The sequence below is a fragment of the Melanostigma gelatinosum genome (genome assembly GCF_949748355.1).
Source record: "Melanostigma gelatinosum genome assembly, chromosome: 3".
Classification (NCBI taxonomy): Eukaryota; Metazoa; Chordata; class Actinopteri; order Perciformes; family Zoarcidae; genus Melanostigma; species Melanostigma gelatinosum.
In genome coordinates this window covers 2,451,325-2,463,986 of record NC_136636.1, presented here as the reverse complement: position 1 = coordinate 2,463,986, position 12,662 = coordinate 2,451,325, and the positions used below count along the sequence as shown (strand labels likewise).

The following is a 12,662-nucleotide window of genomic DNA, read 5'->3' as shown; positions in this document are numbered from 1 at the left end:
GACGTTCATTGCGACTGTAAACTGATGCTCCACTCTCATAGAGAACCCTTTGCATGCTTTATAGACTCTACCAGAAGTCACCAAAGAGGACATAACCTCTGCCGTAGCAGTCAGATTTAACCCAGGACCTCATCCGAGAAGGCTCAGCTGTCAACAGCTGGAGCAGCGAGAGACCAGCCTAGCTAGTCACACTAGCTGTGCTAAGAAATCTGTAAATCTGCTACCACCACTGTTATGCAACCCTCACAGGTACCTCTGGCCTATAGTCTTGGCAACGCAACTCCAATATCGATAGATTCTAAAACTTAGACACAGGACTCGCTCTAAATCTACCGATTAGAGAGAGGTAGACGCACATATCATGTACTAATAGATCCAGAAGCGACAGACTAACTGGATTCCCTCCTATTCATAACACCACGTAGCCAACCTACGACTGCTCCGCCAACGGACTCCAGTCCTGTCTAGGAGTTGAACCAGTAACCACTGTTTGCCCCTCACCTGCTTCTTGTCTTTTTATTCTTTCCTTCTCTCTCTGTTGTGTTTTGTTTTGTTTTATTTGGGTTGTTACTTTCTTTGACACTATGCCGCAATGCTAGATTATCACAACATCATAATAGCGATTGAATTATTTGGGAATAATGTTTTGCTCACCTATGATTTGAATTGTGTATGATAGTAGATGTAGGTAGAAGTAGTTAAAGTCATCTGCCCAGATGCCACCTTAGTCATCTGCCCAGATGCCAATGAACTCTGAACTTGAACACCATGAACTTGACCACTATGCATTGAACTCTATGAACAATGAACACTGCCTGTTTTAACCACTGCTTTTGGTCTCAGGAACACTTGGACTGTCTCACCTCTTCAGGTTTCCCCACCACATGGATGCACATGCCAGCCCTTGGTTTGCTCTAACGACCGAAGCCAACACCTCGCTCTTCAGAACAAAGGGGGGATGTTGGGCTCTGGCATATGGCTTAAACATGTGCTGTGGACAAAGACAATCAGGCCTTCGCTTTTTCAAGCAAAGGTCTCATCCTGACTTGTAGTTTGAGGAGAGCAAAGGGATTTCACACTCAGGTGTGAATTCCCCCCCCCCCCCAAATAACCATGGTAACCGCTGCAGTCTCATTGGCCGAAGGCCAGGAGACCCCAGGACCCCTGTGGTTCAGCCAATGTTCTATAAAACTGTTTTTAGTTCACACTTCTCTGCTTTCCCCCTTCGACCTCGGTTGAGTTAGGAGGCACACACCGCTCTCCTCGCCCGGACCCCCCCGCTGTCCAGGCCACAGAGAATCCAGCTTTTTCCCGTCGACCTCCGTCGAACAGGGAGCACACCGCGCTCTCTTCGCCCGGACCCCCCCCGGCCAGGCCACAGAGAGTCCAGCTTGCCCCGCCAGCGCACGAGGCCACGAGGAAGCAACGGCCCTTCAACCCTACTCAAACCCTGACAAGCCGTTTCGCTGGATGAAACAGCCCGCGATAACGAATCTGCTTCAGCGATCAGTTCAGCGCTTTTTGTTTCTTTTTCTTTTGGTGCACATATTCCGGCGAAGGAAAGACGACAACGCCTCCCTCCTTCACCGACGATTCCCGGTAAGACGCACGGACCACGCCGTCAGCCGAAATTAGATCACCCTCCCTGCCGCGAGGACAGATCACGTCTGCGTTTGCTCCAGCCGAGCCACGCCACGACAGACCGAAACAGCGCCAGCTCAACGCCGCGCTGAGAAGCACCCCCCCCCCCCCTTCCTCTCGAAGAAAAAGGACAACTTTGCTCACGAACCCTTCAACGTTGCAACGAAGCATCTACAAGTAAGATTCTTGGCATTTGGGCATAGCTTAGCTTAAATTAACTTAAGTTTAATTCAGGCCATTCATTTATATGTTGATATTCCCGTGTTTTTGTGTGTTTAAATTACTGTCGCGTGATATCGAGATATTACGCAACTCCTCGCGGACGAGAGAAGCTCCGCTGTATTCGTGTATTAACTGTGACTGTTTGCTTGGATTTATTTGATTTCTTTTCATTCATTGTCTTCCACTCCGGGTGGAAGTTCTCTTTTCATTAACTCGACTCGGTGAGTGAGCTGAGGTGCGTGGCTTATCACGGCATAAGTTACCGGCAGTTCCAAGACGACAGCGGTATATTTATGCATGATAGAGCCAGCAATCAGGCTCCCTACCACATCGCACGCCGAAGCGTGATTCACTTCGAGTTCTCGCTCCTTTTTTCTCTTTCCTCCTTTCACGAAACACGCACATACACATAGCTCCTAGTTCTACTCCTGGGGAACCTCGTTCAAACGAGCGCCTCACATCACGTGCTGCCCAGGCACACGTGAGTACATACAGCAGCCTAACTGCCATTTTGTCCGGGTCCCTCGACTCCGCCATCTTTGTAGTTTTTAGCTGTAGTTCTTAAGGCCCCTCCCCTTTGGCCAGCGTCACTCGATGCCGCCATCTTTGTAGTCTTTAGCGTAGCTGTAAGACTCCCTCCTTTTCACCCACAGACCCACACACACACACACACACACAGACATACACTCTCATCCATTTTATTCATTCTTTAGTTTAGGCATATAAAATTGTATGATAACGTTTGTTGGTTGCAATATTAATTGATTCTGATCATCTATTATTTTGATTTAATAAACTCTGTTATACTTTAAGGAGCAGTCGTCTGTGATTACTTGTGCATATGTATTTGATAAGACTGTATGTAGTGGCCTGTGCTCGAACTAAAACCCTTCACTGTCACTGAATGTATAGTCATACGCAGACTATTGACATTATGAGTGACTACTAATTATGAGACTTAGTTTTATCGTTTGGTTATTGGTCCCTGTTCGCAGGGTGGTGCCCCGTTTATATTAATAATCATTAATAATTGTTACATACATCAATAATTCTATTGATGTCAAGAATTCAGTTTCTTAAATGCTGATAACCCAAACACGCTCCATTAGATCCCAACACAGTTAATTACTTATTGGACATTTGTTTGTGTAACAAACGACTAAAACTTCAAACACTTCGGGGCCATGAAAGGAAACCTGTTTTTTAACTTTTATTTGAACCATTGCTTCTCGACTGTATTTGACCAGCAGACACCAACACCGCCCACTTGACCTTTCACCTTTGTGTCCAGCCTGCATGTGCAAAAGGGGTCGTTGTTCAGTGTCAACACAGCGACATCGTGGATAAACCTCCAGAGTCTCAGTCTGAGGAAGAATCACCACGGCCGCACTTAAAGGAGATAAACAACATTCAGAGCGTTCATTTAGCAGCAAACAACTATTCTGTATCTGTGTAAGAATGTCCTGGAGTAATGTTTACCTCCTTCTATTTGTGCTGTTGTCTGTTGTGTTGTTGACATCAGGCCGTGCGTGCCCTTTAGTCAGAACATCCTTCACAGATGATTTATAAGTTGTACTTAATAACTGTAATAATGGTTATGAATATTGTTTTATAGATTACTTAAGCCTTTATTAAGAACACATTTTGATTGCCATTGGCTGCTTTTCAATCATTTTGTAATAATGTAGTTATAAATGTTGGTAATCAAGGAGAGGAGGAGCCGGGAATCGAACCCCCGACCCTGTGATCAGCGGACGACCCGCTCTACCTGCTGAGTCTGTGTACACCATGAAACAATACAACACTTTAGTTTGTTCACCCTTTATTATGGAAGCAAAGAAAGATCAAAATCATTCTATTCTTACAAACATGATTCAATATTAGTTCATACTTTACTTTGAAAAGCATCAAGTTAAAACATTAAACTTGTGTTCTATTGAAACTTTAGAATTCTCCAATATCATGTTTCCACATTACATAACCTGATCATTTAAACACCATAACTGTACATGGACATGCACGTAAACACGGCTCCACCTGCTGCAGATAATCGAGTACATCACCCATTCAATATCTATTCCACCACTCTTTGCATTCTTTCATTTTAAACATGTATTAAAACAAGTTCCAAATCGCACACAACTTTACGTGTTCAAATCATTATTGCAGGTTAAACATGAACATACATTCGATATGATACATTTATTATTTGGGTTTAAATGAGTCCGGATGGTCTGCATGTATGCAGGTTTAAGAGCTGCAAGTTAACTAAAAGAACAATATGATAAATTTACACAACTTCCAACCAACTTCTGTCCAAGTTGATCTTTGCATTCTTATTTAATATTTACAGAACAAGTTGTCTTGTATTTAGACATTTTATACTGATTTATGTTTATATATTTCACCTTGTATGCACATTGTAGTTAAATGTTTAATTGATCTAGTTGTGTCTATTTCTATCTTCCTGTAATCTGTTGTAGGAACTGTGTGAAACATTGAGAGCAACTTAAAACCACAGATTCCTTTCATGTGTTCGCGTGATTGTTTATCTTATTTAGAAAATCAAGCAGGAAGTTCAGTTGAACAGACAGGAAGTTAAAGCAGCTCTGAAGACTCAGGTTTTACGTTTCAGTTTTACTGAATGTTCACCTCATTGTTCTGCTCTACTCTTCTTTCACTCTTTATTTCCTGTTACTGTTTGCTGCTGCAAATATCTGACAGACAAACAGAGATCAATAAAGTTTAGACTGAATCCATCATTTGTTTTCTCATGTACACAATCGACATAAATAGATTTGATGGACTCATATTCACTTTTAAGAAGTGAAGAGTTGTTTACTCATCACCACCTTCAGACTAAAGTCTCTATCAGACCTGTTGTTTTGACACGTAGACCTCCAGTGGTGATATCTTCACTTCATCTTTAGTGTAAATGAATGGAAACATCCTCTCAGTGAAAGTGTGTGTGAAGGTGTGTATGTGTGTGTTAGTATCAGGATCAGAGAATGACAGCTTTCCTCTGTTCCAGTCCAGATTCACTCTGATCCTCTGGAGCTTCTTCTGCACTTTGAGAACAGTGTCTGGAGCTGATGGTGAACCTGCTGAGTATTTATCTTTATTGAACACTATTCTCCATAATCCAGACCGTATGAGTCCCTTCCTCTGGACAGACTCTGCTAACACACCCAGTGCCCAGCCTGTACTGTCTCCTACCTCGACATCCCAGCTGTGAGTCCCTGAGTTAAATCCCTCAGAGCCCAGAACAACGCAGCGTTTATCAAACCTCTCTGGATTATCAGGAAGCTGCTGTTTCTCTCCTCGTCTCACACTGGTCAGATCTTCAGACAGGATGAGTTCTGGATGAGCAGTGTTTGGGTCCAGAATCAGAGGAGTGTAGGAGACCATGTCCTTCATCTTGTTCCAGATGTTGAAGGCCAGGTTGCCCAGGTGTTTGGCCTCGTCTATCAGAGCTCCTGAGAGCAGCTGTGGATCCTCCAGCAGGGGGCGCTGCTGGACTCTTTCCACTGCAGCCTTGTAGTTGTTGAGGAATGAGACGTCTTCAGCTCTCAGCTCGTCCTCTGTGGCTCTGACTGTGTCTGAAAGAGCTGCTATCTCTCTGCTCAGAGCCTCCATCTTCTCCTTCATCATCTGACTCTTCTGCTCCTCTTCCTCCCTCAGTGCAGCCATCCTGGCCTCCTCTTCCTCCTCTAGAAACTGGTGAAGCTTCTTAAACTGATCCTTAATCCGCCTCTCTGTGCGTCGGGCCTGGACCTTCATGTGTTCTGCTGTTTGATCAGACTTCACTTTAACTTCTTCATAAACCTTTAACTTCTCCTTTAAGGTCTCCAGAGTTTCCTGAAGGTTCTTCTTGTGTTGTGGAGCAGCTTCATCGATGGGTCTGAATCTGTGGTTGCTGTGTTTCTCTGAATCTCTGCAGACGAGACACACTGGCTGCTGATGGTCCAGACAGAAGAGTTTGAGTTTCTCAGAGTGCAGATTGCAGAGAGGCTCTGAAGCTCTCTGATCTCTCTCCAGTAAGAAGGACTCACACAGGTTCTTTAACGCCAGGTTAATAGGTAGATCCTTTGAAGATCTTCTCTTACAAACTGGACACTCCTGAGTTGGTTTCTCTCTCCACCAGCTCTTCAGACAGTCTTTACAGAAGCTGTGGCTACATGACAGAAGAACAGGATCTCTAAAGACTTCATGACAGACCGGACAGCAGAGATCCTCCTCTGATCTGGAAGCCATTTAGTCTGTGAGTGAAGCTGAAAACACAGCAGACAGCACGTTAAAACAGGAAGTCAGTTTCTCTGCTGCTTAAAGTTACCTCAGTTACTTTCACTTTGTATTTACATTTTTTTCAGTCAGCAGCAGGAAGAAGTACTTCAGTACATCAGTACTGCAGTACTCTAGTACTTGTACCTGTAACTGTCCTCAGTTGAAGTCACAGCTTTGTAATGAAGGTAAATCTTACCGTCTGTCTGTCGGTGAGTCTCTTCTCACTGAGAACTGAACAGGAACAAACTGTTTCCTGTTTGTCTCAGATGATGTCATGTAAGGGGCGGAGCTCTGTCAGCCCTCTGATGTGTTTCACCTTAAAAGGGAACAAATGATGAATATGATCAATGAGCAGAACTGAAAGCAGATTGAAGTTCTTGCAGATTCCTTAATCGCTTCAAGCCCCCCCCCCCCCCGTGTTGTTGGAATAAAACGGAACAACATGAAACATCACGACTCATTCTCTGCTTTTATTTGGGACATTTGTTTGCAAGAAACGACTGGCTGCCTGAACACCCACAGCCCTGGATATCAGACCAACTGAACAGTTTCGGAAAGAAAGCAACAAAAAAACCTACAATTTGCAGATTTGTGCTGAACACAAACACACCGACACGGGAACGAGTTCGACTCGATCCAGAGAACTAGAAGGACTCTCACCTCAGGGAAGCTGCTTCACTCGAGGTGTGAAGGAGAGAAACCACGAGTTCACCCTTTCTACCACTAGATGGCAGTATACGTGTATTTAAACATAGATACAGATGTATTTAATGCTGATTATCTCATCTGATATTTGATGTTTGTGGTTAATTTGCATTCGTTGTATACATCGTGTGTTTACTTGTTGTGTTTGTGTCATTTAAGAACTAAACATTCCTTCATGGAAGAGTGAGCATGTGTTGATCACGATTCAATAAATAATGAAAAGAGTGTTTGGTTTATTCTTATTAAACATTGTATATAATTTAACTACCTCATTGATTCATTTGTTACACTTAAATCCTGAATTAAACAGAAGAGGTCAAAGGTCAAGATGAGAAGATGTGATGTTGGTCAAATGCTGTGGTCCAAATAAAATGACTTCAGTTTTATTGCCATTGAGATACAGAAAGATGGAATAGTTTCCTAATCTCACAAAACAAGAGCAAAACCAGATGAATTGGTTCTCTTTTGTTCTTTGCTGCCATGTTACCGGTCTCGTGACCCCTCAGATTGATCTCTGGAGCTGTGGGGGGAAGGGGGGGGGGGGGGGGGGCGTCAGGCTGGAATTGTGTTGGGAACCAGTGCAACAGACTACCAGCTCTTTAGCATGTTGGGCACACCAGCATGACACTGTCTCGTAAAATCAAGTTCCCATCCAATAACACTGGTCTGCAGAAGACTGCTTTGGGAGGAGGGCTGTTTAAAACGGTTTAAAACTGTTTAAAACGAAAGTTACGAACGTAACTACGGTTCTATGAATCCTGGATGACCGCCAGAGGCAGTGCTTAACACTGGATGTATCCCGTCTCGCGCATGCGCAGGTCGAATATTTATATCAACAAAGTCACGTGTGACCTCGGATGACCACCGTCATCTATAAGTTCCGGTGTCATCCTGAGCTCAGTCCTATGGAATCTTCTCGCGAGTTCACGGGATTCCGAGTGACCAAGAACTCTGGCGGTCATCCAGGATTCATAGAACCGTAGTTACGTTCGTAACTTTCGTTCTATTTCATCCTTACTGACCGCCAGAGGCAGTGCTTAACACTGGATGACTTATACCAAAAGAGTCACGAGGAAGCACAGTAACTACCCCTTATAGCTCCGGCAGAGAAAATTGGCCAAGAACCCTCCCCAGTGGGTGAGGGGTGGCAACGTTAACTCTGTAGTGTTTGGTGAATGTGCTCGGTGATGCCCATGAGGCCGCCGCACATGTATCCCCCACAGGCACACCACTCAGGCTTGCCCTCGGTGTGGAGACACTCTTGGTAGTGACCCTTCACCCCGGATGGCCGAGCGCAGCCGCTCGCCTTGTATGTATCGGCAATGGCCTCCACTATCCAGTGGGACAGGTGCCGTTTTTCCTTTTTTTTTTAAAAAGGAGCACAGCCCTTCTTAGGCTCACCATAACTGACTATGCAGGCGGTGGCTTCCATATAAGCTCTGAGGGCCCACACTGGGCACAGCAGCCTTGACCTCTCCTCTCCCGATGGGGGAGGGGGGGGGGTCAACTTTGCCAGCTGGATAGGCCGGTTTATATGTGAACGTATCCACCCCCTTGGGAGAAACACTGCCTTAGGCCAGAAAGTGACACCCAAGCCATCTGAGTTCCACCTCAGACATGATTCTTCCACTGATAGGGCATGCAGCTCGCCCCCACATTGAGCTGAATTGACAGCAAGGAGAAAACCGTCTTGCTGATAGCCATCTAGGCTCCGCCTGTGCCAGGGGTTCAAAAGGACAAGCATAAGCTGTCCAGTACCAAGGGTAGGTCCCATGCAGGGGAGACCGGCCCTTATCCAGGAGGGACTGTAGAAACTCAGTACAGCAGGCACGGGGCGCTGTACTGGGACCTTGTTCTGAGCCGCACACTAGTCGGAGAACAGCTTCCACCTGTTTCTTGTACTGCAGGCAGGTAGACCGCGCACTGGCATTCAGAATAGTCCATCAGACTGGTTCTATGCCGCCACTCAGCATCCGGTCGGGCCCTCCCGTGACCCCTAATTGAAGGCGGCAGGGATTGGAATGCCAAATCCGACCCTCTAGTTGCGACAAGAGATCCCTCCTGTCGGGGAAGAACTCTGACAAGCTTATAGCAAAAGCAGAGGGACTGGTGGAAAGGCATAAAGAAGATCCTCTGGCCACGTGTGAGCCAGGGCATCTTGACCCAGAGGGCTGGTCCTCTCCGTCAGGGAGACCCAGTGGGGGCAGTGGGTCGACACGTCTGGATGCAGCCGCCACTCTCCCGGTGGAGGCTTGTAACGGAACAGGAAAACCACAACCTTGTTCCATTCTCCTGGTGGGTACATTGCCCACAGGCTGGTCAGGCAAGGGGCCTCCCAAGTCAGAAGGCCACGGTGATCCCCGTAGCAACTTCTGCAGATCTGGTGCCCCATCGATAGTTCATGGGAAATCACAGCAGAGGTGCTGTCCACCGGACAAGCACATGCTTTCCCTTCAAACATGGAAGGGAGTGCTCGAGCGCTAGCTCTAGAACCTGGACCTGCGGTCTTTCAGCAGACAACTGCCCCCAGGCTGTCCCGTTCTGTCACCCTGCACCCGCCTTGAGAGGCAGGTAACTGTTGTGACAATCTCCTGGTGGAATGGAACCGAGCCCCTGGGGCTCGGTTCCTGGGACACTGTTCGCCAGATATGCACTCCCTCCATGGGGATAGTGAATAGATGAATAGACACTGTTTCGATAATATTATTGCCCTGTATCTGTGCCACTTGGCATCCAAGTGAAGGCTGTTCAGCCATCCGCACTGGGGCGACAGACAGGCCCTCATAGGGCCACCCTAATGAAGGTTATGCTCTGAGAAGGGCTCAGGTAGCTCCTCTCCATGTTCACCTTGAGGCCTACCGGGCCACATGAGAGAAGGCGAGCAGTGTCCTGTGGCGCCTGAAGCCGGGACGGCGCCTAGGTCAGCCAGTCGTCTAAGTACGGCAGTATGTTCACGCCCTGCGATTGCAGGGGGAAAGGACAGCAGTAACACACTGTGGACACCCATGGGGAGATGGGAGAGTCCGAATGGAAGCACCCAGGACTGAAAGTTGTGGTGATGCACCATGGGAACAGGCGTCGATAGACGTGAACCACTCTCCCTTGGAAATCCGCTGATGGGAGAAAGAACCCCGACAGCCGGCCTGGAGACATCTCCTGGCACCCCTGCCGGGGGGGACGGGGACGTAAGTTGGGTTGTATAGGTAGCGGTCCGGCCTCTCAGCAGGACGCCGAGGCCTGTTGCGCTACTAGGGTAAGCTGGAGGCTGAGAAACGGCCTTGTGGGCCAAAAATGGGACCCCTAGGTCTGGGGGTGCAGGCAGGTCCCTGCAAAGACCAGAGAACTGCTGCCAGGTCTGGCTAGCTCTAACAGTCCGCTGAAGCGCCTGTACAGCAGCTGACTCGAACAGCTCACCAGGCTCCACTGGGACAGTATGGAGGGTCCTCCTACATGTCTCAGATAGGGGTGACTGCGCCAGCCAAACCTGGCGGCGAGTCTGAACCAGGGTGGACATCATACATCCACGTTCCCTCGATATGAGCGCAAACGCCTGCAATGAAGCATCACTGAGCAGAAGCGTCGAAGTAGCCCGCTGCAGAGAATCTGCGAGGGAAAGCATGAGGTGGGAGAGGGAGTTGTCGATACGGTGCACAGCGCTGCTGTGCCCCAAGCCCTGGATAGCAGGTCATCTTTGACCCGACATTGGGTCGAGGGCACCTGGCATCGGGCCTCAGAGTCTCCTCAGGGGAAACTGATGGACGCCATAGTCGTCTAACTGGCTGGCATACGTGCAAGGCCAGATTTGCCACCTCCTGCATGGTCTGATGTAAGGCGGGAGAGAGCCCTGGTGTCTCCACCATGCACGCAACTCCCTCAGATATTCCTCGGAGGGAGGAACAGAAAAGGTGGTGAGGGCGGGAAGGTGCCTGAAGAAGGCACTCACAGGTGGATGTTCCAGCTGCTGTGTATGCCCGGCGTGCAAGCGCCATACAAATGACCAGGGTAGGTTGGTCTGGATTCAGCTGCCCTGACAGGGGGAGGTAGCCCTCCCGCATCAGGTGTTCCACTTCGGCCAGCCTAGCAGACCTTACTGCTCAAGGCGTGATGCCGCAGGTCCTGCCTGGGTTCTCCCTGCTAGGGCAAGAGGTCAGGGCCGTCCTCCGGCTGAACAGGAGCTATACAGGTCCTACAGCCGGGAGAGTTTAACATGGCCGCGATTCTGGTGGAACCCTTGTCCCACTAGTTTATGCGGAATTCCAAATCAGTCCGAGCGGGAGCGCTCTGCTGAATGTTAAGAGAACAGGCAGGGGGCAGTCAGTGGCGAGTGATCCTTCGGACACTCTTCCCTTAGCCAGCCGCTGCAGATATTGGTGACCCACCAGTTAGCCTGAGCGAGAGCACTCTGCAACTGTGGAAACAGGTCAGGCAAAGTCCTTATAGTGAGAGGGGCGAGGGCACTCTCTAAGCCCACTCTCTTCACTAAGATAGTTGCTGCAGATATTAGTGTCCCCCCAGTTAGCTTGAGCGAGAGCACTCTGTTACCGTAAAAAACGGACAAAACAGAACACAGTCCGTACAGTGAGAGGGGAGCGAGGCCACTCTTCACTAAGATAGTTGCTGCCGATATTGGTGTCCCACCAGTTAGCTTGAGCGAGAGCACTCTGCCACTGTGGAAACAGGTCAGGCAAAGTCCTTATAGTGAGAGGGGCGAGGACACTCTTCACTAAACTAATTGCTGCAGATATTGGTGTCCCACCAGTTAGCTTGAGCGAGAGCACTCTGCCACTGTGGAAACAGGCCAGGCAAGTCCTTATAGTGAGAGGGGAGCGAGGACACTCTTCACTAAGCTAGTTGCTGCAGATATTGGTGTCCCACCAGTTAGCTTGAGCGAGAGCACTCTGCTACTGTGAAAAACTGACAAAAAGAACACAGTCCTTACAGTGAGAGGGGAGCGAGGACACTCTTCACTAAGACAGCTGCTGCAGATATTGGTGTCCCACCAGTTAGCTTGAGCGAGAGCACTCTGCTAACTGATATCCGCTACCGATACGTCCATAATGTTTACAACAATCAATGGACACACCGAGTATTAGCTTAGTCTAGTTAGCCGGAGCGAACTCGACAGCCGTAATGCGTAAAAACCATCAATGGGCACAACCTCAATGTTGATTTAGTATAACTAGCATTCACCGAGTTAGCCTGAGCGAGCACATTCCGCTAACTGTGATCGTTGTAATGCTACAAAGTTGATGGCCACAGCCCCAGTACCAGCTTTGTTTAGCTAGTTTCCCACTGAGTTAACCTGAGCGAGGACGCTCTGTTAACTGTGACAGCTCTGTTAACTGTGACAGCCGTCAGGATACAAAGTTGATGGACGCAGTCCCAGTATCAGCTTTTGTTTAGCTAGTTTCCCACTGAGTTAACCTGAGCGAGGACGCTCTGTTAACTGTGACAGCTGTAAGGATACAAAGTTGATGGCTACCGCCCCAGTATCAGCTTTGTTTAGCTAGTTTTCCACTGAGTTAACCTGAGCGGGGACGCTCTGTTAACTGTGACAGCTGTAAGGATACAAAGTTGATGGCTACAGCCCCAGTATCAGCTTTGTTTAGCTAGTTTCCCACTGAGTTGACCTGAGCGAGGACGCTCTGTTAACTGTGACAGCCGTAAGGTTTACAAAGTTGATGGACGCAGTCCCAGCTAGCATCCAAGTTAGCCTGAGTGAAGACACTGCTAACTGCGAATTACGTCAGATGTAAGATTAAATCTCCATGTACACAACGCCAATGCGGACTAGTGTCTCACAAAGTTTG

General features: G+C 47.9%; 1 protein-coding gene across 1 annotated transcript; it reads right to left on the bottom strand.

Moving 5' to 3' along the window:
* Positions 1–4,734: 4,734 nt before the first annotated feature.
* On the bottom strand, positions 4,735–6,117 carry LOC306775536 (zinc-binding protein A33-like; the record flags this gene model as incomplete). The annotated part of the gene is made up of 1 exon (XM_079265986.1): positions 4,735–6,117. The coding sequence occupies one exon, from the start codon at positions 6,115–6,117 to the stop codon at positions 4,735–4,737; it is 1,383 nt and encodes a 460-aa protein (XP_079122112.1).
* Positions 6,118–12,662: the final 6,545 nt, after the last annotated feature.